General features: G+C 41.3%; 1 protein-coding gene across 13 annotated transcripts in view; it reads left to right on the forward strand.

The window, feature by feature from the left end:
* The first annotated feature begins 12,845 nt into the window (after positions 1-12,845).
* The window catches only part of ABLIM2 (actin binding LIM protein family member 2), a 140,273-nt gene continuing 125,308 nt past the window's right edge, over positions 12,846-27,810 (forward strand). For all 13 annotated transcript variants that reach the window (XM_032685220.1, XM_032685225.1, XM_032685222.1 and 10 more), the window contains exon 1: positions 12,846-12,932. In XM_032685220.1, coding sequence (XP_032541111.1) covers positions 12,917-12,932 — 16 coding nt within the window. In that variant the 5' untranslated portion in view covers positions 12,846-12,916. The remainder of the gene's footprint in view (positions 12,933-27,810) is intronic.

The following is a 27,810-nucleotide window of genomic DNA, read 5'->3' on the forward strand; positions in this document are numbered from 1 at the left end:
GACATAACTATGAAGGAACAGTCCACTGCCAAAGGGACTAACTTTAAGGGGTAAGCAGATTGAAGTGTAACTCATTTGACTATTCACTGATAACTGATAGAAACAACAGATTTAGACAGGAAGGGATATTCCTATCCACTTTATTAAATTCCTGTCTGATCTCTTTCATCTCAAGTCTAGTAAATGTTACGAAGCTTAATTCCCCTTGCTGGCACCTATCATAAAAAGATACTCCTTGTTCCATGTTTTGCTGACATTAGCATTCTTCACTATTTACAGCTAACATGACAAATTTGAAATCACACAAGATACTGCTTTCTTGGCTAAATTAGTCTCTATTGGTTCCTCTTTCATCCAGTGATGGAGGAAAGACTTAGAAATGTAATGTAATGCAATCGGTACTGCAAAGTTCACAAAGAAATATAAATTGAGCCCCTAGATGTGAAATCCATTCAGCTTGAAGGGCTAATTCACAGTGGCAACCTTTTACTTAGCAAACTTACCCAAATAATTATATTAACTTTAGCTGGATTATAAGCATGCATGGATATTAGTTGTGTTATCATGTTCACGCTATACTTACACACAACTTCCACAGAAATAGGTTTAGCCATATGTTTCCTTTTGATTAGGGTGTTATCTCTCCACAGTAACTGCATATAGAATTAGCTAGAGAGTTAAAGTGTTTTCTTGTGGAGTCCTGTCATCTTTGCATCTGCCTGCTTGGAACCCAGATAGCTTTACTTCCCCCAGGTCTTGAAAAAACACCACTCCAGCTCCATAGCCTGGTTCAGAAAGGAAAAACAGAAAACATGAAAAGAAAAATACACTGCCATCCATCTGCACGGAAATGCTGTCGCCTTGTAGTCTGCAGGAAAGTGCTGAGTCAAAACATCCAGCTGTTACACCACTTACACAGTTCCTAAGTTATTTACACAGCCCACTACATAATAGCTAAGTTGACTTACAAATGCTAATAATAGATGTTACTGAGCTTGTTATTCCTTAGCACAAGCAAAAACATGGTACACACCTGACAGAGTTTCCTCCTAGATTCAGCAGCTCCCAAGAAACACTGTTACTCACTTGAGGACATTTTTAGCTGTGGACCAAAAAACCAACATATTCCTACCAAGGAAGCAATTTGGGCTGGACTCCAAATGCCAGCAGACAAGAAGGGATGCAATCATGGCTGGATTCACAGTTCCATCTCAGGCATGACATGGATCACATGGCTTCACATATTAGAGAAAGATAAACCTTCTAAAACAGTTTCATCAGCTCAGAAAAAAAATTGCAATTAACACTTACCACTTCGATTAATCATTTAATTCCCCTATTCTCTAGATCAGCAAGATTAATTTTCTGCCCTACAAGGATAACAGCCTCTCTAAATGAAACATGAACTTTTGAGTTGCATACAGCACAGAAAGCTTTTACTTCTCGATGACCCTAAACCAAATACATTTAGAGAGTTTGTACTCACAAGCTTCAGCATAGGAAATGAGTTTTCCCTATTTTTCTTTCATTTTGAAAGTAGAATTAAATTCCTTATATCTTGTCTTGTCTACAAGGATTAAAAAACTAGGATTGCCTACTAGGATTAAAAAAACACTTGATAAATAGGGCCTCTAAAACATTCAACCAAGCCTCAAGAATTTAGGGAACACATGTTGACATGAAAGCAATAATTCTGTTCTTCTACAAACCTCCAAATATTAAAAGGGGAAAAAAAAAAAAAAAGAAAACACATGCCATGCAAATTAATCTTAAACTCCCATAGAACACCTTTTAAAAAAAAATAAAAATTTTACCCTTTAGCAGGCTAAATCCCCACCTTTTACATCATTGCAGACATTTAAATGAAAAATAGGTACTTCCTTTTATAATCAGGTGAACTGATTTTTAATTAAAGGTTAACTATTTTCAGCTGCTTGAAGTTTACAGGTAGAAATGAGAGTTTATTCTTAAGGAAACCTTCTTATAGATGATATATTGAGTAGGGATTACTTATAATTATTTATTATTATTTATTATGTTCAAATAGATTTGATATCTGTTTTCCTTCAGAGAAATCTTTTCACAAAATCACATGATCATCAAGGTTGGAAGAGACCTTCAGGATCATCTAGTCCCACATCAAGCATTTAGAAAAGAGCACTAATCAAGGTTTTTTCCCCAAATGAGATTTCTCAGGTTGTCGCAGCTTTTCTGTCATTTTTTAAAGCAGAGAAAACTATGTCAGTATATCTAAAATTGTTTATTCTGAGGAGTGGAGTAGAAAGCCATAGCTCCTTGATCTTAAAAAAGAAGGGGGAGGAGCAGTGGCAATGAATATTTAGCTCTGCTTCAATCCTTCTCTCTTCTGAGGATTTGCATAAATGTATACTATTTGAAATGTATTTTTATATTTCTGTATACATATTCACACTCTTTTTTTTTTTTTTTTTACTAGCATGCTAGAGCACTTCTGGGATGGATAAAAAGACTTTCAAGACAGAAGCATTTACAACCCTTAGTTGTACACTGAAACACTTAATTTGCAGAACAGAAATTTTACCCATCTGCTTGGTGATTCTGCTTAGTGCTAGAAAATGCAGGCGAGGGAAATTTATTTATGGGAGCTTGAATGTACATGGAATACAGATTTCTTGTGAACTAGTTTTGGCATTGCGAAAGTAAATTTTTACTTCCTGAGGCATCCAAAGTGGAGGAAAGATATTTCCATACGGATTCAGTATGAATGAAGGCCCGCTTTTGCCTCTGCTGATGCTCTGTGTAAAAACATGCCCGATGGAATCCCTGGAAGACCCAAAAAGTAGATAGCCACCAGGCTAGAAACAATCACAGAATTTTGGTTTGTCATCCTGTAAGATCTGTTACATTCACTAGCTGCAACATGGCCCAAAATATGATCTTCCCATACTTTGGGATTAACATCTCCAGCCACCAAAATGTCTACAGTATAGAAAATCCTATAGTGATAATTTTGACTTCAATTAGCTAAAAAAGTCTGCCTCTGTATTTGGAATTTTTCCAAATTACTGCTGCCCTCTAGTTGAGACCTGAAGAAGGGCTCAACTCATAGAATCATAGAGTCATAGAATCATAGAATTATAGAATCATAGAATCAGCTGGGTTGGAAGGGACCTCTGAGATCATCAAGTCCAACCCTTGATCCAACACTGCCATGGTTACTAGGCCATGGCACTAAGTGCCACATCCAGTCTCTTTTTAGAAATCTCCAGGGACGGAGAATCCACTTCCCTGGGCAGCCCATTTCAATGCCTGATCACCCTCTCTGTAAAGAATTTCTTCCTAATATCTAACCTAAACCTCCCCTGGCACAACTTGAGACCATGCCCTCTTGTCTTGCTGATAGTTGCCTGGGAAAAGAGACCAACCCCCACCTGCCTACAACCTCCTGTCAGGGAGCTGTAGAAAGTGATGAGGTCTCCCCTGAGCCTCCTCTTCTCCAGGCTGAACAGCCCCAGCTCCCTCAGCCTCTCCTCATAGGACTTGTGCAAAAAGGAGTCCATTTTTTTGCAGCTTTATCTGTAGATCTAAGTTATAACTTCCAGTAACTTCTATCCTCTTACGTTAATTGTTTTGGACCATTTGGCCACAACCACCCCAACTAAATATATTCAAAGGTGGTTATAAACATAACAAGCACAGCACTTTCTGCTTAAGTATCCAGCCTTGCATGCTTGAGGCAGTATTTCTCAGAAGAAGAATAAAATCTTTAAATGGTATAATGCAACCAACAGTCTTGAAAAACATGAGGAATATGAGGAGAGATGTTCTATTTATAAGAGAAGATCAGAGGCAAAGCAGAGCTTTTGTCAATATGGATCTGAAAATCATCAAAACTCTAGATGCTTCTAGTCTGAATTTTGGCCTTGGAACCATCTTACATTTCCATTTATGGACTTTTGATAAAATCAAATATACTTGCACTTGCCATCACAGGCAATAATGATGTTAAGGTGTGAATGTTTGGAGGCATGCTATAAAAAGATTCTTATTAAGTTTAAGGGTATGCAGCTAAACCCCAAAATTATAAGCATTAACACAATCTGGACTCACTCCACTAAATGCACAGTATGTGTCATGTTCATTCATTATATTCAGTAGTATTTTTTTCAATTTTTCTCATGTTCGGAAAAAAATTATTATATTTCCATTTTCTAGTTGACATCTGTGCGTATGCTATCCACAAACCTCACCTACACTTCAAGTTCTCTTTGGGGTAGGCTTGGTCCAGGCTATTTCATATAGACTGGAACCTTCACCTGGTAACATGAAGCCCGGAAAGCAACACTGATAGTACAGGACAGCTTTGATGCAACTGAGGACACAGACAGAAGTATCGATCACAGCTGCTTTTTCTAGGCTCTGGCATCTGCCAGTCCAGGTATGTTCACTGCCAGCCTGTGCTGAAAGTTCCTGTAAACTGTCACACACATAAATGTCACACATGAGAATTGTATCACATAGGAAGAGTCTATATTCTGCTACCATGATGCTGGTTTGTTTGTTTGGTTTTTTTTACATATGAACAGTGTTAGATATGCAATGTAGGATAAGGGACAGGAAATCAGCATGCATCAGCCTGGACTGCAAAACAGAGTTAAATTGACTCAGGGCCAATGGATTGTAATATCATCTACTTCAAGTGACAAGCTGTAGCTTCACAGAAAGAGTAGTTTTCCAAGGAGTCACATTTGCAAGGGATCATAATATGCTTAATAAGCGTTAACCTCTCTGCATCAGGCACAAAATGGACCATACTATGCTTCTCATTGTTTACTACAAAAGCACAACATTATTTACATGTTTACAGTCAGGAGCACTGATATCAGCAGTTACACACTGTGTAACATAGCACTGAAATCCTTGCAAGCTTCATCTGCTGTTCTGAAATTAAAATTAAATTTTTGCCAATGTTTTTTGCAAGTTTAGTGACTTTTATATTATTCATGCTTTGTTTTGGCTCTTCCCCAAACCCTCCTCTGCATTTTTGTTTCTGCACATTTCATTGCTGTAACCTGGGTGTTTGTCTTTCTCGTGTATGAATTCTATATTGATACTCATCATTACCTGCCAGGCTTCCTGTCATGTGCAGCAGCCTGCCACACTAAAAGTTATTTGTTCCGAACAACTTTCCAAAAGCTGACTGCTGACATGAGAGAACAGTCCTTGATTGTCTCACTGTAACAAAGATTTCTTTCATCCTCAGCCACTGTTCTCTTTGATGTTATTTCATGCTTTCTGTTTTCAAAGTTTGCCTGGGAGTTTTATTTGACCCACTGATTATCTCTGATCATAATGCATTTAGGTTTGCAATGGGTAATTGATGTCTAAGTTATAACTGCTGATGTAGTGTTTATATTCTGCCCATGGTGTGCGAGGAGCTTTGTACAAAAGTTATTACTGACATCTTGATAGTGCAATGGAGACATCTTAATATAGTGCTATGTTATTATTTCATTACAGCTGCTTCACGCTAATTCATTATTTATAAACACGTGTGCTTCTGACTCAGTGAGTAGCTGGCAATTTATTTCCATACCCAGAATCTCATTTTAAGATCTCAGTCTATTACTCTTCTGAAACTTCAGACTTGCCTTTCATTTTATTTACTATCAATGTCATTTCAATACAATTAACATAGTAAGGTGATAGAGAGGCAACTACTGTCACTGATACAAGCAGGTTACAAACACAAGTGTGGCTTATTTTGGCAACTGCCCCAGCACGTGATATAGTAGTTTTAATGTCAAAAAATTAATAACTTAGATTTGGGATTAGGCTTAAAATTAGAGTAGTTCAAGTCTAGTTCCAGGACTGTAACCCACACAAACTAGTCCAGCCCTGAATTTCTGAAAGATATATGACACAAGACAAATAAAAGTGGAAATGTTTTGAACACACAGATGTTTAGGGAGCTCTCTTCACACAAAAAAGAATCAGTAAAAAGCAAAAGAGGGGTCATGACAGCATGTCATGTCAGGTTCTTAATCTTCTGTCATATAGTAGAATTGCTATTTTTAAATTAATAGGAAAATGACACATTTCTGGGAATTTATAGAACGCATTTGAGGGATAATTTGTCATTTAAAACACAAGCACTTCAAAATACATTACTATAAATTGTAATATTCCATTTTGTCTTCCAGAAGATATAATAGCTGTCAAAAGACAGCACCTTGGAGTGAAAATCAGCCTAAAAAGTAGATTGCAGGTTGAAAAGTAAAAATATCAAAGTTTCTTAGGAGTTTAAGCTCAGTTTCCAGGACTAATAGAATTTAATGGCATGAAACACAGAAATGCACAGTAAAATTTACAAAAGGATGTCTAATTTGCGTGGGTTTTTTCTGATTTTTTTTTTCCCCATGAGATATCCGTTTAGGACATTTTCAGAAGAGTTTGAACAACTAATAGTATAGCTGGCACAAACTAATTGTTCTTTTAAGTTTCACTCCCAGTTGCTATTTGACCTGAAAATCTTGTGATACTATGTCAGCTTTGAACATGAAGCCAAGTGTAAACTTAATCAGGTTAAACAGCTACTTGGATTTGTGGTCTTTTATGGTCTGGATTAGCATCTAAATCACTTCTGGCAACCGGCTGGATAATGTTTTTTTCACAGGTTTTTGTTTTGTTTTGTTTGAGTTTGGTTTTGTTTGGGGTTTTGGGTTTTTTCGGGTTTGTTTGTTTGTTTTTTCTGAAGAGACAAATGTTCTACTTCACTCCCAGTGCAGAAGTTCTAGTTCCTCTCCCTCTTGCTGGAACCTCCATCATTGAGATACTTTTAAAATATGACCCCTTTCATATGGCAGCGACCTAAAAAATTTTGCAGACAAATAATCAAATAAAAGTAATAATTTTATTGTCCTGGAAGCCCATGACCATCCCATTGTTGGAAAGTTCATAAATATTAGAAGCAATCCTTTCCCCTTGCTTCTTCTGGACCTTTTTTTAAGAAAAGCACTATATAAAAATATTGTATGACAACTTTGCTGTGAAACTGAATTTTAAAATACCATTATTATTAATTGAATATTACCCCAATTGGATTCCCTGAATTCTGAAGGTAATAAAAGGAAAAAAAATTTAAGAAAGTGAAATACTTTGTGATGTGATTAAACTTACTTAACTTTATAGGGGATAAAAACCAAAAAATTTTCTGGCTGCTTAAGCTATACCAGCTTCTGCAAGAATGTGTATTTTGTCAGTCCATAAATCCGCAGTGTACTTAACATACAGAAGCACAAAGTCAAATGTAATGCTAATATCTATTAATGAAGATATACTATATTGATTGCTCTGTTTTGGTTTACATTTACAATGCTTACTCTTTTTTCCTTCACATGAAGACTTGCTGATGGAAGATACATATAGATTGTGATTATCAGTCCCAGAGGGAAAGGGTTTTTTTTTCCAAACCACCACATAGATATATTCCCTTCCTTGATGAGGGTGCATTTGTGATAGCTGGGATGATTAGGAATTCAATAGATAGTGAAGATTTTTTTCTAACACAGCTAATACAATAGAGCAAGATTTGTGAATGTACCTCAGAAACACCAACCGTTTGAATGCACAGGGACAGGGAAATGCAATATAAGTTCTTCCATAACACTGTCCAAACAATATTAGTGCAGAAATATCACAAAACATTTGTATACATAGTGTTTTTTAAGCTCTTCCAAAAAAAAAAAAAAAGCTCTTAAAAGAATTCAGGATAACATTGAGGATGTGGATCATCAGTTTTGCCAAGTGCCAATTCAATTCTCAGTAATGACAGAAATGGTGCAAAGTGCTGACAGGTTAGAGTTCAGCCTTCTTTGAAGTAGCTGGACAAGCTGATTTCTTTTAAAAATGAAAATCAAGAGATGTAGTGGTTGGGGGCTGTCTGGGGCACAGTGACCATGAAATAATAGAGTCTTCAATACTCAGGGATGCAAGGAGGGCCATCAATAAAATCTCTGTGCTGGGCTTCCAGAGGGCAGATTTTGGCCTATTCAGAAGACTAGTTCTGAATTAGTTACCCTGGGAAACAACCCTTGAAAACAAGGGGGTCCAGGAGGGATGGACTTGCTTCAAGAAGGAAGTCTTGAAAGCACAGGAGCAGGCTGCCCCAGTGTGCCAAAAGGCAAGCCAGCAGGGAAGACAACCGATCTGGCTGAACAGGGAGATTTTGAAGGAAATTAGGGTAAAAAAGAGAGCCTACCCATTATGGGAAAAAAGGCTGGCTACTCAGGAAGAGTTTAGGAATATAGTTAGGTCATAGAGAAAGAAAATTAGAGAGATGAAGGCTCAACTTGATCTCGACACTTCTGTGAAGGATAACAAAAAGTCCTTCTACAGATACATCAATAGCAAAAGGAGGGGCAAGGAAAACCTCCATTCTTTATTGGACATGGGCAGGAATATAGTTATCAAAGATGACAAAAAGGCTGAGGTATTTAACACCTTCTTTACCTCAGTTTTCAACAGTAAGACAGGTTGTCCTGAGGACAGCTGGCTTCTGGAGCTTGTAGAAAGAGATAAGAATCTGAATAGCCCTCCTGTAATCTAGGAGGAAACAGTGACCTGCTGAGCCACTTGGATCCCCACAAGTCTATGGGACCAGATGGGATCCACCTAAGGGTGATGAGGGAGCTGGTGGAAGAGCTCCCCAAGCCTCTCTCCATCATCTACCAACAGTCCTGGCTCACTGGGGAGGACCCAGGTGATTGGAAGTTGGCAAATGTCACGCCAATCCACAAAAAGGGCCGGAAGGAGGAGCGGGGAAACTACAGGCCCGTCAGCCTGACCTCAGTGCCTTGCAAGGTTATGGAGCAGATCATCCTGGGTACAATCACACAGCACCTACAGGACGACCAAGGGATCACACAGCACCTACAGGACGACCTACAGCCAGCACCAGTTTAGGAAGGGCAGGTCCTGTCTGACCAACCTGATCTCCTTTTATGATCAGGTGACCCGCCTGGGGGATGAGGGGAAGGCTGTGGATGTGTCTACCCGAACTTCAGCAAAGCCTTTGACACCGTCTCTCACAGCATTCTCCTGGAAAAGCTGGCAGCCCACGGCTTGGACAGGGGCACTCTGTGCTGGGTTAGGAACTGGCTGGAGTGGTGGTGAATGGGGCTGCATCCAGTTGGCGGCTGGTCACTAGTGGTGTCCCCCAGAGATCAGTGTTGTGTCCAGTTCTGTTTAATATCTATCAGTGATTTAGATGAGGGGATTGAGTCCACCATCAGCAAGTTTGCAGATCAGACTAAGTTAGGGGGAAGTGTCTATCAGCTGGAAGGCAGGAGGGCTCTGCAGAGGGGCCTGGACAGGCTGGAGAGCTGGGCTGATTCCAACGGGATGAGGTGCCGGGTCCTGCACTTTGGCCACAACAACCCCATGCAGCACTACAGGCTGGGGACAGAGTGGCTGGAGAGCAGCCAGGCAGAAAGGGACCTGGGAGTGCTGATTGACAAGAAGCTGAACATGAGCCAGCAGTGTGCCCAGGTGGCCAAGAAGGCCAGTGGCATCCTGGCCTGTATCAGGAACGGTGTGGTCAACAGGTCCAGGGAAGTGATTCTTCCCCTTGATTCAGTGCTGGTGAGGCCACACCTCGAGTGGTGTGTCCAGTTCTTGGCCCCTCAGTTCAGGAAGGATATTGAGGTGCTGGAGCAGGTCCAGAGAAGAGCAACAAGGCTGGTGAAGGGACTCAAGCACACGTCCTATGAGGAGAGGCTGAGGGAGCTGGGGTTGTTCAGCCTGGAGAAGAGGAGGCTCAGAGGAGACCTCATCACTTTCTACAACTACCTGACAGGAGGTTGGAGCCAGATGGGGGTTGGTCTCTTTTCCCAGGCAACTATCAGCAAGACAAGAGGGCATGGTCTCAAGTTGTGCCAGGGGAGGTTTAGGTTAGATATTAGGAAGAAATTCTTTCCAGAGAGGGTAATCAGACATTGGAATGGGCTGCCCAGGGAAGTGGTGGATTCCCCGTCCCTGGAGGTTTTTAAGATGAGACTGGATGTGACACTTACTGCCATGGTCTAGTAACCACGGTGGGAGTGGATCAAGGGTTGGACCCGATGATCTCAGAGGTCCCTTCCAACCCAGCTGATTCTATGATTCTATGGCTGCCCACTATCCTGAGACTGGTAACTAGAGACTGAATCTTACAGTGCCCCAAGGAGTGTATCTGCCCATTCTCAGGATGGACCATTGTCCTGACACATCTCAGCTATTTCATCTGTGAGACTGGATGCTAACTTTAAATTTAGTATAAGCCTTCTTGCCAACCCTTTCTGGATGATTCCACTATGACCACGAAGCCAACAATTTCATCACACTTTTGCCATCAACCCTTTCAAAGCCTACTTCCTTAGCAAAAAAGACAATGTCTTTCTGTAGAGCAAGGATAACATCAAATCCAACAGAGTTAAGAATAAACTCTGACAACTATTTTTGCCATAGACCACTCATACACCCAATTGTGACCTCTTCCCAAGTAATTCTTGTGTCATCTGTGCCATCCATGATACTGAACTATCTCCAAAAGTCCTTGAGGTAGGGTTTTTCTTACCTGTTTTCTCCTGGATAAGCTTGAAGATCTTTTTTAGATGATAGACCTTGAAAGCAGCAATTACTTCCTGGTTCATTGGTTGGAGTTATGGGGTTTTATCTGTGCAAGACCATGACTTTTCCATTGGATCATAGGAGTTCCTAATCAAGCTTGTGGCAGATGGCATTGCCCTAAACAAGGAGAACTTTGAAGTCCATGACCTGTTTCTCACAGTGTTCCCTAAAGTATGGCACCATGTAGGCACTTTGAGCATTTGTGTAGCAACCTGGACCTTTCAGTTGTCTCTATGACTGGTAGAGAGAACTTCCAAAATCCTCTTGTGGCCATGGGGGTTCTCACTGCAATGAATTTGCATAGGCTTTAATATGCATTCATTCTCCTTTCCCACTGCTGCCCAGCAGAAGGGTCAAACTGTCTTTTAGCAGCCTTAAAGCACAAGGCAGTTTCCTCTTCATTACATCTGATATGAATTGTACACCCACCATCTTCAATACAATTTAAGGCTAATTTAGCTTTTAGAGCAACACTCATACATAGCAACAGGGTTACTAACATCACTCAGAGATTGCCCTGAACTCACAATGGTTATTATATGCAAAGACAGTTCATGATTAAAAACAGAAATTGATGTTAAACAATCAAACAATCAAACTCCAAAACAAATGACAGAAAGTGACAGAAAGTAGCATGGTACTGAAGTTACGAGTCACCTGTTTTAAGGAATGACTAACTAGAGTAGGAGTGAAGGGTGGAATCTGAACAGTATGAATTCATGAGTGACACAGAGAAAGTGAATAGGGAATTAGATGTTTGCTATCTCTTCTACTACAAGAATGAGCGGGTATCAAGTAAAGAATGCAAACAGCAGGTTCAAAACAACAGCAGATAATTCTTTGCACCAGACATAGTTCAGCTGAAAAACTCCCTGCACAGAAGGCTGTTTGAAGCATGCATGGGTTCAAACTACAACCGGACAAGGTAACAGAAGAAAATCCATAGAAGGTTCTTCAAAACAAACACACATCTGGCTCAGGAAGTCTCCTCAGCAGATACTCACTGCTGATGGCTGTCAGGAATGGGATCCTGGTTTGGATTGTCTGTTCCTGTATGGCTGCTCTGAGTGCTGGTTCACATTCTTCCTGATAGCAGTGATTATCTTCAGGGGTTCCCCATTCTTATCAGACAAATGACATGAGAGCCATAGGTACTGCTACACTTACACAGGGTCAAGGCTCTTGATACCCTATCAAATCAGGACATGTAAGCACTGCTACAGAGCAGCAGAGTAGAATTTCTCACATCAGTTACTGGTGTAGGACGGGAAAGCTGTGTAGGTTTTTATGGTTACAATCGCTAGTTAAATTTTAACCTTCAGACAACTGTCAGTGGAACAGAGTGTAATCAGCACACTGATCAAAATACAAAATGAGTCTTCACCCGTTTCCTCACATTATTACTGTAACTCCAAGATGCCCTGAACTCAGTGTGAAATCAGCCTCAGAGGAGCTGTGCAGTAAAACATGCTTATGCTACTACACTAGCTGCTTTTGTGTTTGCTAAAACAGATGTTTGTGTTTTTTAAAACATTAATTCTCGCAGAACTATAATAGATTTTCAGACTGATGACATACTGAATAAATCAGTATTTAATAAATAAATGGCTTTAATAATAACTGTGCGCCCTTGCGCTTTCAAATCCCAAGGATCAGCAAGAGTTCACCTGCTTCAGACAGCACTGCCCTTCCCCTCCTGAAAGCCGAGACTTGATGCCAACACCTTCCGTGCGGTGTAGCCTCACGAGCAAACACCTTCCTCGTCGCTCCCCGGGCGCTTCGGGGACGTGCTGAAGCACCTGTGCACCTCACTGCTTTGCTCGGGCGTCTCACAAATCGAGCGCAAGCGGGACATGAACACACAGAGGAAGATCTCACCCGCAGGGTGAACGGAGCGGTGGCAGCCGGCAGGTGGGAACGGGTGGGGGGAATTTCGGCTGGGTGGGTGGGGGTGCTGCCGCAGCCCTGCCCGCAGAAGCGCCGGGGCGGGAGCCGCTCCCGGCCGCAGCAAGGCACGGAGGGGGATGTAGTCCGCGGGCGGCGGCGCGGGGCTGCCTACACTTCCCAAGGTGCCCGCCGAGCCGGGCCGGGCCGAGCCGCGGCGGGACTGCGGGTGCCGGCACCTGCCGGCGGGGGCGGAGCGCGGCGCGGGCCCCGCTGCGCGGCGGGCGGGGACGGGGACGGTGCCGCCCGCGGGGGCGCCGTGACGGGCGGCGGGGACGGGCGGCGGCGGCGGCGGCACGGAGCGGAGCGGCCCCTCCTGCGCGCCATGAGCACCGGCACAGGTAGGCGGGCGCGGGGGGAACAGCCGAGACCCCCCCCGGTATTTGGGAAGGGGTCGTGGCCGCTGCCCCGCTGGAGTCCGTCACGTTGCCGCGCGGCTGCGCGCCGGGGCGCGGGCAGGGGCAGCCGGACGGGAATTGCTCACCTAAAAAATAAAAAAATCCCGACGATATGTGAATATGTGTGTGTGTGGCTGGGGGGAGCTGCCGCTGCCGCAGCCTCGGGCGCTGCCCGGCGGGAGGGGCTGCGGCTGCCGCGGCGGTGCGGGGCAGCGGGACCCTGCGCGGGGCTCCGGCGGAGCCGCCCCTGCCCCGGGGCATCTCCCGCCTCTGCCCCAGGGCATCTCCCGCCTCTGCCCCGGGGCATCTCCCGCACCTGCCCCAGTCATCTCCTGCACCCCTGGCGGGAGCCCTGCAAGACAGGCTGGGCCGTGTCCATCTCCGTGTCCATCCTCTGCATCTCCCCTCCGGGACGCCGTGGCACGGCTGGGGGTCTCGCCGCGGCTCCGCAGCCGAGGTTCGGGTGAGGGCGGCATCAGGCGGCATCAGGCTGCCACCCCTACCCACCCGGCATCCCGGGGGTGGGAGCACACAGCTTTTCGGACGGGAATATTTGGGTTAAAAGCCCGGCCTTTTTTGCTGGCCGAGATAACCGTGGTGGTAGAGAAGGTGAAAATCAGGGATGTGCCATGGAGCCCTAGCTAGGATTGCCGCCCGGAGGGATCCAGTTGCCCAGGGCAATACAAAAGTAATTTATCCTGTGATACATGCAGGGTTTGAGAACTGACTTCGAATTGTATTTTCCAGCGGTTCGGTGTTCGTCTGCGTTGTGTGTTGGTGGGGGGTGGTTACTTCAGAGCACAGCTGATCGCAAAATATTACAGTCCTTTAGGCAAATGCAGGGTTGTGCATAGGGGAAAGGGGGGGCTTTGAGAGTTGATTGTGTATTTCGTTTCTGAGGGTAACTGTAGCTGTTAAATATACACTTTACCACAACAACAGGCAGAGGCTGAATAGCTACAATTACGTGGTGACTCTTTGTGTCAACATGCTTAATCATATCACATCCTCGCAGCGAGCCATATGGGAGCCTAGTGAAAACAGAGAGGAAGACGAGCTCCCGGGTAGGGCAGTGAGTGACCTGGGTTCAGGCACCTGCCGCAGACTTTAGCTAAAAACCTAGTTTGGTATTTCCTTGGATTAGTTGATGGTGTACATATGTCCATGTGTGTCGACCGTCCACATTCTTACACGGATGAAACATGTACTGCCAGCATTGCTGGTCCTCTCCGTGGAAGTGCCCAGGCCAAGGCAGGTGTACAGGGGTGGAGGTGAGAGCAAAGTAAGCGTGTTGCAGAGTGATTTGAACCATATGTTAGAAATGCCAGATGTGTTTGCTGTCTTTAAGGGCATCAAGGTGGTTAACACAGAAGGTAACATCTGCTTTGGAGTTGATTATACTCCAGCACAGAATCCTTTCCTCAGTTACCTGGCTGTCATTTCGAGCTGAAGAATATGAAATGCTGTGAAACACTTAAATTCTCTAGTGGTAGAACTGAACCTAGTAGAGGGAATATAAGGTCCAAAGTTTTATGTCTATAATATTTTAAATGTCAATTAAATAGATTCTAAAGTTATAAACCCAGTAGAAAAGTTAGTGCATAACACTAATGCAGAGGAGACTTGCCACTATTCTATCTCAGTAATTGCAGCAAACACGGTGTAAATGAAATAGCAAAAATGAACAGTGCCAAGATAAAAATAACATCATGGGAAAAAAGAGAGTGGAAAAAACCCTGAGAGTTCTTAGCTCTCATTTGAAAGAATAACTGGCAGGTTTAGGGGTTTTGGTTTTAAGTATAGGGTTAGCTTCGATGTTTCCAAATTTTGATTTTGCATGTCTATGTGGGCTGTGTAAACAATTTGCGATCAATTTTCATGATAAATGAAATGTGAGGAGACCACATCTACTCAGAAAAATCAATGGAAGTTTTCCATTAACATCAATGGGACAAGTATTGTATGGCAAATTCAATGCCACGGTTTGTCTAAAATCACTATTTCCAAAAGATTTCCACCAAAATTACTATGGAAAGGCTGTAATTTCAGGTTTAGTGTTTACTGTAACAGAAGGATATTTCTGGTTCTGCAAAGAAAATAAGGGTGCAGTGTGGTATTAAAATCAGCCCCATGGAAGATTCAAAGAATTGCTGCACTGTTTGGAAATCCAGGAGAAATCCTCGATATTTCTTTTACTCTTGGGATGGAGTTGTGGATCTGTGTTTGTTACTCCAGAAACCTTGACTCAATCTGTGTGTTCTGTTGTACCAAGGCAACACATTATTAACTGTCTGTATCAAGAGGGTTTCAGGCAGTGCTGCAACACTGTCTTGCCATTCTTGACATTAGATATAGAAGTGATTATACTTGGTAAATGTGAGTTTATAATATATAGATACAGGTAATATAATTTAAAGTGGTTTAGTAGTACGTGGATTAAACCATCATTCTGTATTAATGGACTGCAGACTCACACTATAATTTTAAATCTAGAAAGTATATAATCATCTGGTATAGTAAGACACAGCTCAGATGCATTGTTACATATAATTAGATTTTTCCACATGTGATTTTCCTCAGTTGCCTTCCATATACTTGTCATTGCTCTTGGCTTAAGCTGTTTCTAAGAAAGTTCCCATTCGCTGCTTTTTGTACCTGGGAGATTTACATGGCATGGTTGTACTTTCAGGATTCTAAATGTACTTTTATGAGTTTATAATATGGTTATCAGTCTAATAATTTAGGTCTTTGCCATCCTGAAATCATAGCAAGAAGAACAGAGTAGGTTAAAAATTTGAGATTGAGAAAATGAGGTTCCCCTCAGTTCCCAGAAATAGGGTAACATGATGTCTACTATTTAAGTGCAAAAAAAGGAATCACAGAGCTAATTACATACTAGGTGAATTATCTTAGATTAGATTAAATTAAATGTCGTGACACAAATTCACACAGCTATTTAGTCTTTAAACTATTATATTAAAGGGAAAATTTGATTGCATGGATCAGAGAACAGCTAATGGAATATCACAACCCAAATGGAGCAGGAACAAAGTGGCTCTGGTTACAAAAGAGGTTATGCAGGGTGGTCACAGAGGGTCCAGCTCTGCTTAGGAGATGATTAATTCCTTTTCAAAGTTCCCATGCAAATAGGAATCCTCCCTAGAGACAACAGTTAAGATTGTTTTAGACTATACTATGTTTTATAGTTAGATACAGCATTTTACCTTCAGCCCTTAGTTTTGAGCACTGATTGAAGAGAGCATTGAATTACTAGATAGGAGCACCAAGAGATCAACTTGCTTTGGAGTTTACCAACTAATGAAATATGTTCAGCTTATAACATGCAATCTTACACATTTCATAATTGAGCAAAAGTAGAACAACCTCATTTCATTGCCATTTTAGCCATGTTTCCCTGAAAAAATAAACAGTAACACGTATTTCCGGATGGCATTTTCTTTCTCTGATGTTGAATTCCATAGATTGTGTATAATTTCTTAGATTGTCAAAAATAGGAAGTTGTATCTTGGGATTCTCTAAGGTTTGGGGGATTCTTTACAGCTCTTAAGAAAATAGTTTCAATTTAGTGTATGGCATCATGTTCTTGGATGGTGGAAACATACAGCACAGTTGGGAGAGGATAAAGTAGGTCAGAAGAGATTATCAGGTGGTGGTATATCAGCTAGTAGCTGCTGACTGCAGGACCTCCTGTCTCCCCCAGGCCTTTATATGCTGCCCCAGCACTGCAACACATCTCTGTAAGGGAGGCTAGTTCCCCTTAACAAAACCGAGATATTTGGCTTTCTGAGCGACGTCTGTTTCTTGCCTACTTGCCTGTTTGCAGTGCAGCATCTGTACAGAAACGAGCATCCTTCTTGGCTGGTATCTGTTTACATCTGATTGCCATTTCAATGAGATATTCAGGTAGTATACTTTAAGTTTTGCTTCTCGTATGTTAATGGCTTATGTACTTAATGTCCAATAATTATCATTGTCATAAGAACATAGAGGGCTAAGAAATGCAAAGGAAATTGAAAAATTAAAGCATGGCAATTGAGGTAACCTTTTCCCTCTCTTGCCTTCTTCTATGCAATGGGCTGACCAACATTCAAGGAGAAGTGAGGAAACCTTGATTTTAGTTTTGCCCAATTTGACAAACCATTCCCCCTCCACACTATGCAAATTCAGGCTTTAGCAGTGGAAACACATCTCTCCTGATTACTGTTAACTTTAAGCTCACTGCTGCATTTTCCAGTCCTGCTAGGGGTTTACTGGTCCATTAACCCCCCTTTGGACCTTGGGTTCTCCAACCAAGCATCCAGCACTTGCAATAATGAATTGAATGTATTTGTGTGGAAAGGGACTGTGCTGCATGGGGCTTTTAGAAGCAGAGCTCTGGGAGCATCAGGGTGAGAGGAGGCCCAGCCAGCAAAGCTGGGTCTCTGCAGAAGCCCAGCATAGATGGAGGGCAGCACATGGGCCTTGGAGATTATTGGACAATTTGCTGGCTCGCTGTCTGCATATTTAAATATAAACTTAAGGCAAATATTTCTGAATTTAGAGTATTTCCTGTGTCAAGATCCATTAGCAGCGTGTCAAGGTCCATAACTGTTATCGTCTGAAACGCTGGAATGGTTTTTCTCACAGCTTATTAGTTGATGTCCGTGCTCTGAAATCTAGATGGAGTATTGTTTTGCACAAAGCTCGGTTATTTATTTTTCCATTTTAGAAAAGGAATGTGTAATGAATAAAAACTTTGTTTAGTGAATATTTCTGTCTGATTTAGGAGCCATTTTTCTCCCTTTCTCTGTAAAATCAAATCCTTCTTCTACTAGCATTAGTCAAATTAATAACTTTATTTTGAAGATTCTGCTGATCAAGTTGCTTGATCTTGTGATGTTGAAGGAAATCAAAGTCTAAATGCAGTTGGACATGAAAGATATACATTCCTGAATTGCAAGAGATCACTAGCGATATTTTACTATTTTAAATACTTTAAATGTTCTTAATACAGGGGTTTGGGTTTCATGGGGTTTTTAGTTGGTTTTTTGAGGGGAGTTTTTTGGTTGCTACTTAGAAACTGTTATTTTTAGATTTAAGTAATGCTGTCATTGTGAAACAATAACAGATTACTGTTGCTCCTTGTGGTGGATATTAAGAATAAGTATATTATCTTGGTTATTACTGTATGATAGCTGCTCACAAATACAGCAACCAGTTCCTTGGAATTTTTAAGTACCTCTTCTTTTGGTTCATTTCTTGCATGAGGCACTATGATTCTATCAGAAGAGGATGAAATGTGATTGTACCACATTCTTTCTCTTCCCTCTTGCCAAGTTCATTTGAACTAAAGGGGAAAAAATCCATCACCCATATTATTTTATGGAATGAAACAGCTGAATACAGTATAAAATGGAGCACTAAGTGTACAGTAGTTGTGTTCCTTCAATTCTGTTTCAGGCAATAGGAAAGTAAAATTGAATAGCTGTGATACCGTTTGTATGGTAAAATTCATGGTGAAGTAGAAGGAGTTAAAGTTTGATGCATATCATATGAAAAACAAGCCAGAGAAGCTGTTCTGCTTAAGTCATGCAAGTGCTTTTGTCACTTTAAAAAATAGGTCATCTACTTCCTTCTCATAAGTATTTGACTTAAGAGATTCATGGATAGCAGGGAATTTCAGAAGTAATGCATAATGCAGTTTACTAGTTGATGTCTAAATATGTACTGGGATCTTGTCTGCTGAGCAGCTCTCAGTGGGACTGAATGAACGGGCCGCCTTGTTTGCAAGGATTTGTCTGGAGAGTTCTTGGTCAGAGACCACTTCGGGGTTTTTTCTTCCGCTGTTTTTACCTCTGTCAAAGAGTTTACTGAGGTACATTTATAAATCCCATATCGCTGTAAATATTGCAGTTTAAAATCGTGTGAATGCTCTAGAAGCCATGAAAAGTATTTTTACAGTTTCCCTTTGTTTTCATGTCAGTTATTTCCATTTACTTTGCTCTGTTTACAAATTGTTATAGTCTCATCCTGTTCATGTTCTCAGTATTGCAAACTCAGCTGGGACCTGCAGGTCAAACAGGTTTTTCTGTTCTTTACCTTTTAACAGCGCACTGAGGCTTTTTGATAGAGTACAGCTGACAAGTTTGGCTTCATGGAGTCTTGTTGGGTTGGCCTTGCTGTGGTGTTTCCTTTGGCTTTGCAATTCCAGCAGCATGAAAGCAGTCATTTGGTTACAGTTTTAGATGCAACATAGATACAGAGGATCTAATCTTTAAGATTGCATATATAATTGTGTAGGGCACTGAGACCAAAGGAAACCATAGAAACAGGCTGTGCTGCCACTATTACCCTTGATGACAGGAAAACGGGAATGGAAAACGGTTTTCAGCCAAATCCCTTAGCCAGGATACAAGGCAATCGGGAACAGCTGGGGCTGTGTATGTGTGTACCGCGAGTTGTCTGGCAGTGACTCCAGCACCTCACCCCTGTGACTCGCACATATGCTCTCCATTCTGCTGTCTGTTAACCTGGCTGTAAATCAGGCTCAAGGAGTGCCAATTGCAGGGTTTGGGCCTGTGCTCTGAGCCTTGGTGTGCTTGGCAGCTCCTGCCCTGCTTGGACTAAATACAGCCCCGTGCTCTGCCGTGGGCTTCAGGCAGCGGCAGAACTATGCCTGGGCACAGGCCGTAGGTAAATGCTGGTGATAAGGGAGCAGAGTTGGTTTGCTTTGAATCCCTCCATGACTAATAGTATACACTCAGCTACGATATTCCCACCTACCTGGGTTTATGCAGTGAGCACAATGGGGGAAGCTGCTGTGTACTTCTGTTGAGTGTGTGGCCTGCACGGAGATGTGGTGGAGCGGTCTGCTCTTGTTTTACCCAGAGGAGAGAAGGCCAAGGGCAATTGACTTGTGATCTTCAGCTCCCTAATGGATGGGTGAAGGGGAGATGCAGCCAAGCTCCTCTCACAGAGACATGAGGCAACAGTCAGGAGGGGTAGCAAGGGAAATTCATGCTGGTCGTAAGGAAAAGTGAAAGCCCGATGAGGGTGCCTGAACCCTGGAGGAGGGTGGCAGAGAGCCTGTGAAATCTCCAACTTCTGAGATTTTCAAAATTTAATAGGACAAGTTGCTCCAGCATTTGCCAAACTTTGAAGAGTTGACCTGCTTTCAGCTGGACCTCTGGGCAGCTTGTCCGAAATTTTCTGTCGGTATTTGAAACCATCCTTAAGCGTGCCTGCAGAGCTTCTGCTGTGCTGCTACAGAGATCTGTGGGCAGATTGTTTTGTGTGGCCATTTACCAACTAGTGTTTCTGGATGTGTTTTGATGGCTCATTCCTGCCTTGGAAAATTGGAGAAAAGCTATTGTCAGCTGCACGTATGAACACTTGTAAGCTTTCATGCACCAGACCTTGGGGAGAAACAGGGTTTATGTACCACAAACATGTTGAACAGTTGCCTAAAGATGCAGACCTCTCCTGTGGGTTATGTTTGTGCAGCTGCAGAGCCCCCCCTCGACTGGGACAGAGAGTTTGATATGAAAATCTGTCTTCTCTATCACTACTGGGACTTTGAAAAGTGCTAAGCATCCTTCACCCATGAGTGAAATCAGTGTGAACTGCAGAGTGTTTTATCTCTCTGAAACAGTGCCTATATTTATGTGCCTTCATATGGAATTAGATGTAAACATTTTAGCATTTTTATTCTAATAGCCATGGGTTTTCATGGTACAAAGCTAAGATAACAAGCATTTGACAGACTGCCTTAATGTGTTGTCGGCAAGAGAATAACCAAAGCTGTTCTAGCACCTTCTTTAAGGCTTCTGTCCTTATGCACCATGAGACCTTTAGTAAAAAGCATTAGTGTTTCAGTTTGCTGACATTTATTGTCGTTATTTAAGATCATCACACTGTCTGTACCAGCTCAGACTGAATGTCTGTGGCTCAGTAGCGTTTCCAGCTGTGCCTATCATCCTGACCTGGGAAGTAACAATGACGGTGGCTGTGTCCATCTTGGTCTTGGATGTTTTTCAAGATGGTACTAAGGGATACATCACCTGAGATGATGAATTTTAGCTCATTTTTGGTAGTGTGGCCTAAATTTAATTGAATGCAGAAAGCCAGCTTAACAGACTTCTATTTATATCTTAGTAGAGCTTCATGTCTTAAGAGAGCTACACAATGACACTGCTGTAGATTTGATTTTGTCTGTATTATTAACAGGATTTGACCTGAGGCTAAAACTCAGGTTGTACTGAGAACCCTTAACTCCTATTATTTCTAAACTTTGAGGTTAAATAATCTTTTCTGGGCTGAAGTGATATGCTACATTTTGATAAAACCTGCTGAAGCGATAGGCTCATGTGTTTCATTTCTTTCCACAGATCTATCATTTTAACTTGCGATATGCCTGAGCTTTCTTCCAAGGTCAAAGCTGATTTTCCATGGGAACAACACAGGCTGTGTCCTGTGAAGTATATGAGACTGACGTTAAGGTAGTGCTGCCAGCTCTGAAGAAATGCTTGGCTGGGCTTTCTGCATCTTGTCTCTGAAGCACATAAGGTCTACATGGATCTAGAAGTGTGCCATAGTCATGCCTATTTTAGAAAGTGGCAAACAGCACGAGCTGCAAATTTAAGTTGGCAGAAGAAGCCTGGCTGTTAAGCTAAAGCTGTCAGAAACTGCCATAATGTTGGTTGGATAGTCGATTTACCTGTTCTGTTAAGAATTAGAAAGGCAGCTTCTCAGAGCCTTTCTAAATACAAAGATACTTAATATTTTTTGAAATATATAGAAATTCTATATATTGGAGACAATCCCAGCTTCCATTCTAGCAATTTGGGTATCATACATGTATTTCTTAAGGTCAGTAATTATTTATTTATTAGAGTGATGGATGCTTTCAGTATAGCTGTTTGCACTGTGGGCATCAAAATGCAATAAGATTTCAGTTCTGAATTTCATCTTTAATTCTGGTTACTTATTTAAGCTATTTTTGAGACGTTGTCTAGGTTATAGGTCAAATTCAGTTGCTAAGTCATCTGATCCTCTACTGCTTCTCTATGTAAGTGGTTGTTTTCACTCACATATCCCAATACTGAGTTGTTTGCAAAAGTAGAGCTGTCTTCCCTCAAGACAATAGAAGGTAATGAACCTATTGCTTCCTGTGACAGCCCATTTCTGTGCTATCATATTGCTTGCTTAGAAAATGCTGTACTGGTTTATTTTTTGGTAGTAAAATAATAATTTTCTTTTTTCCCCTAATAGAACCTATTTTCTATAAGTGAACCTGTGAATCTGTTTTAAGGAGTTGCACATCCAAGTGTTGCTTACAAAGACCTTAGCAGTGGGTAAACAGCAAATCTTGACATGTTAAAGTGAGATTCCTACTCTTAGCTTGTCTTGTGGTTCTATGCTGTGGATCTGGAAGGCAGACCATGGAAGGCAAAGGACTGAAGTTTAAATAGCCCCTTTGAATTTTCTAGGGAAATTGTTGTACTGTGCTGTGGGGAAAAAAGATATTGAATGGAAATTATTTTCACTGTGTTGGCATTAGTTAACAGTTACCAAAGAACCTGTATTGGTCCCAGGCCACTTGGCATTTCACCTTGACAGCTGTGTACAGCACTGGAGCAGTGGGGAGGGAGGACTTTGGATGGGTGGTAAGAGCTGCACATCCATAAGAGCTGTAGTACTGACTTGTAAACAAGTCCCCCTACATGTTCCAATCCTTTCTGCCTCTGGGCTGCAATCCCTTCTGCTGCTTCCAGGATGACCCTTGCATCTCACTGTCAGTTTTTAAATCTCTTTTTATCAATTTATTTCAGCTTTCTGTTGCATTCTTCTGTGTAAGGATCCTGAAATGGTATGCCCTAAAGAAAGCATTAATGCAATAAAAAACTGGAAAACTTTTAGATGGAAATAATGTGACTAGTAGGGTAATTGCTGTTATTTTAATATTCCATGTATTTTTTTTGGACTGCAGTTTATATTGTTTGTAAACTATTGGGAGGTGATGTTGTCTCTGGCTTTCTATCATATATAAAGAGTTGTAATATTTTTAGTCTCAAACTAAAAGATAACATCTCTTTAAGAAAATTCTGCCATATTTTGCAGGAATCCCTTCCTTTTTTGATAGGATGTATCGCTTTACATTTATATTCTCTGATGTCAGGGTTTCTTTTGGTAGAATTTCATTATGGTACTGTTGGTGCTGCATATTTTTATAAATATATTTAGCTTTTTAATAGTATTTTTGATCAATTGACTGCAAAGCTCTCACAGGAGAAGGGGATTTGCTTGTGCACACAGGAGAACTGAGAAGAGATTTGTGACTTGTATTTGATAGGATTAGTCAAGAGGACAAGAATCTGAAATACCAAAGTCTGAATTAAATGTTCCTTCAGTTAGGTCACTCTGACTTTACATGTGTATAAGACTTAATACATTTTGGGTTATTTTTGGCATTGGCGTGGGTGGCTGACATTTGTTGGTAAATGTAAGAAAAGAAAACAAAAGGTTAATTTGTTTCCCATCTTTCACTAAGTTTTGAAAAATAATATCAGGTCCTCAGCTTGTCCAGCAGCTCAAGGAGAGGAGGAGGGAGGGAAGAGTTGGTCTTGTGAAAACCAATTGCAATAAAGCCAGTTGCCTGCTGCTAACTCCATGTCCCTGGCAGCCTAAATATTCCTGCCCTTGATTTTTGTTTCTCTCTGGATCATGTCAACAAGGAGATTTCATTAAAAAAAAAAAAAAAAAATGAAGATTGCAGCTGATGTCACCCATCAGATAAGACTGCACATGTAAAATACTTAAAAAAAGATTAAAAAGCACTAGAACCTAACCCTGGAAAATGCGTGGGGTTTTTTTTATTTTTACACGGTAGGAAAAGGCAGCGCGTAGTGGCACCCAAGCTGAGAGTGTGCAGCCCCACCAAGGAATCTCTGCAGCCCACAGTGACGCCTGTCCCAGCAGACCCTTGCCAGCAGCTGTCACTGTCACTTGCCAGCTCTTTAAAGCTCTTTAAAGGTGGCATTATGTGGCAAAGAGATAACATGCAGCTTTTTCCTCTGGAGGCAGGCTTAAGTTAATATTTCCCCAAAGGCCAGTGTTATGGATAAGTGCAGCAAAGTGGAAAAGCCCTGGGTTTCTCTCTGCTCACCCATCTCCCTTTCCCAGCTGGGCAGGGAAGCTGAGGATTTAGGCAACTTTCCAATTTTTCAGTTTCTGCAACTTTCATCAGTTACAATCACATGGATACCGTAGGTAATTTGGAAAATATTTATGATCCATTCCAGGTCACACTGGTAACACCTGTCAGCTTTTGTATCCCCCAGCGACCTGAAAGCTGAGTTTTGGGAAGAAGATTATTTCAGTCCTGGGGCTGGTACTGAGTTGAGCTTGTTTACTTCAGTACATTTGTTTTGAGTACATTTACTTGAGTACATTTAGATAAAGTGGACCTACTCCAAGCCATACATGCCACTCCTGTTTAAAAGACATTGAAACAACCAAGTTCATCTTAAAAAAAAAATCTGACCAAAGTGCACCACACTGATTGTGCCCTCTGTTTAGAAGCATTGGGTTCCTATGTTCATTTGTTTGTCAGCAGGTTTTGATCATTTCGTCGTTCCAGAAGAGTGTCAAGGCTGGTACAGTTTAAGACTGGGGGGGAATTCGTCTGCATAATGAGAACCATTCCAAGGAGAGGTGGAGCAGACAGGTCATACTGGAGGTGCCTGCTGGGGAACAACGCAGGGTGGTTATGAAAAACTGCATTGCTTAACATGTTGGTTAGAAGCCTTTTGTCAACATTGGGCTTTTGTTCCAGAGGAGGCTCACAGTGGGTTGTGCCTGCACCCATTGTGCAATGGGCCATTGTAGTCTGAGTGAGTGGTTGTTTGCCCACCATCAAGTTGAATGAACCTGGTATAAAGAAAAATGCAGACAGGTATTTCTTTGCAGGAAATTCTCAATATCATACCATATCAGGCTTTAACTGGGCTTCCAACCACAGAAGCATGTTTCAGAAGCTGTATTTTTAAAAGTGTACTCCAAAATTCAGATTTTATATTATAGTTTGAGAAGTTCATGAGGGTTACTTACAGAGCTCTTGATATGACCCCACTGGTGAAGCAGCAGCCAGCCCTGAAGCCTGCAGTGCCTGTAGGAAAGGCCTGTCCAGTGCAATGCCTTACCCCAGAGCATTGGGGTAAGGCACTGGCAAGTTAAATGTGTCTTACATGTGCCCAGGGAGTCTCCAGAAATCAGAAGTGCTAATGCGAGGGATGCTGACTTATCAAAGGAGTGCAGCTACATGCAAGAGGATTAATTTTACTAACACATCCTTGTGGTTCATCAAGCTAATAAGGCTCTCCAACATCTCATGTGAATTCACAAAAGAGTTTTAAATTCAGTAGACTTCATATTGCTCCTTCAGTTTGAAATGTACATCATTCATCTTTGCAGCTTGGAATTCCTCATTCGTAGTGCTCATCATAAGATTTTAAAAATTATTCTAAAATTGATTCCTTAAAAGTTTTGAAGATGAATAATTTTCAAATTCAAGACTAGATATACTCTCATGTATAATCTCATTGAAGCATAAGGAACTATGTACTTATATAGGAAATAAAACTTAATTCTGTAGCTATTAAAAGCTTCCCCTTACCTTAGAATTGAAATTTTGAAGTTTGAATGAAACTTTGAAAAACTTTGATTCAAATAAGAATATTTTAGATTCTTTTTAATATTATTTCTCAGATATAAGTTCCAAATATAGCTTTGATCAGCTTTCTTGTGCAGACATAGTAACTAAGCTGTTATTCCCTAAACTCCCAGAGCCCCTTCATCTATGAACTATTGTGCTGCAAATTATTAACGGAATACATTAGTCTAGAAGTTTTGTCTGCGTCTGTCTTATACAATTTAATGCAAATAAAATATGCTTGGACACTAAATGTTCATTTGTGATATTAGTTCTGTTTATTCAGCTTGAGGAAACTGAAGGTGAAGTTAAGAGTACACTTTAAAAAATGTAGGTAGGAAATCAAGGAAACAGGTTTTGTTTATGATTTAAAATGAAATCAGCAAATAAGTCTAGAATAAAATTATAAAAGATTGCTGTAGGTTGCTGCAGTGGTACATTAACATACTAAACTATTTAGAGTGTGACACATTTTCCACATCAGAATTAAACAAATAGCAGCTTAATACGTTAAGTCATTTCAGTGACATCTGCTCTGTCAGTTGCCCACAGGCTGGAAAAGGAAGTATTATGGCAAAAGATACACAGATGGATCCAGCAGCTCAGGATTTGCTCCAAGTGGTGGAGGGCTGGGGGCCAGTTTTAGGTCCCTTGGAACCAGCCATGTTGGTGAGATGCTTTTGGCCCCTGCCTTGGTTTGGTGTGAGATACTCAGCTAAGGGCATTGTCACCACTGTCCTATTTCCCCCACAACATCAATAAAATCAGTGAGTGGAACAAAGAGGCCGTTTCTGCTCTTTCCAAGAGGAATTTCACTTACTGTGGGAGTATTTTTTCTTTTTCTTTTTTTTTTTTTTCCTGAATATTTTTTCCTTTCCTTGGGGCTACACTGGTGAGTGGAACTGCCCTGCTTTGTCTGTTATTCCCAACACCCTGAGAATGTGGCTTCACACCAAAACTCATGTGATTGGCATTCTTTCTCCAAAGCAAGGTATTGTAGTGTATCTCTAGGACTATAAATGAGCTTATGCTTAAAAAAAATAAGTTACTGTAGTATCATCAATTTACTAGATAGTATATAAGCAGAAGCAAAAACCTTATGAAAATCCCTGAGATCTATCAATTAGGCTATATATGCACACAAGAAAATTAAGATAAAAATCACAAGCAGTAGCATCCATAATCGTAAATCGGAATACAAGTTGGAGTCTCTTTTCTACCTTTGGATTTTGTTTATGTTGTTCATACTGGAAGGGGATGAGAAGACTTTATAAAATGTTAAAACCCTTTAAACCTTTTTTGCAACTATGACAACTAGAACCAAATTGTGATTGCTGCACAATCACATCACCCAGGGATGGTACTTAATCTAAAATATCAAGTATTTCAGGGCTGTGATAGAACGTGAGGCTTAACAATACTTCTTATATTGCAGTCAAAACTCCCAGAGCTCCAATATGGAAGAGTCAGCCAAAATTCACAGTGCAGCCAGATTAGCAGTGTTAATCACAGTGCCTGTTCTCTAAATTGCAAGGACTCCGTGCAGGGTGTAGAGGCTGGAAACTGGATACCTGTGCAGTAATGCCTGTGTGTGACCCACAGGATATGTGGTTAGGTGGGATTGCTGTTTACTGTCTCAACAAAATCCCTACTTCCAAGGCAAAATTGCAATGTCAAATGTGTATCTTTGTAAGCCACCTTGTTATTTTGTGTGTTTGGTGTGTGCATAGTTTTGAAAAGACAGCTTGGCTTCTCTAGTTCGTTGTGGCTTCTTGGTGGTGGGATCACCAAGGTCGCTGTATATCTAATACTTGGTTTGTAGGGTCAGTTCTCAAGACAGGCTGCTGCAACTCTGCATGTTTGTTCTGACTGGTAGCACTGTGAGACAAGAAATTTATTATGATATTTATATATGTATAAAATAAAAGTAATTCATGTAGCTATTTACACATAAGTGTGTCTGAAATTAGCTTCTATTCTTTTAGAATGCAATGGTCCAAAACTACATGTTCAGATCAGAAATGTTGACATCCCCCCCCCCGGGTATTCCAAGTTGCATTATGGCAGATCCAGATATAGGAGTGTTTTGCTTTATTACTTAATATTACAGCA

The sequence above is a fragment of the Chiroxiphia lanceolata genome, chromosome 4 (genome assembly GCF_009829145.1).
Source record: "Chiroxiphia lanceolata isolate bChiLan1 chromosome 4, bChiLan1.pri, whole genome shotgun sequence".
Classification (NCBI taxonomy): Eukaryota; Metazoa; Chordata; class Aves; order Passeriformes; family Pipridae; genus Chiroxiphia; species Chiroxiphia lanceolata.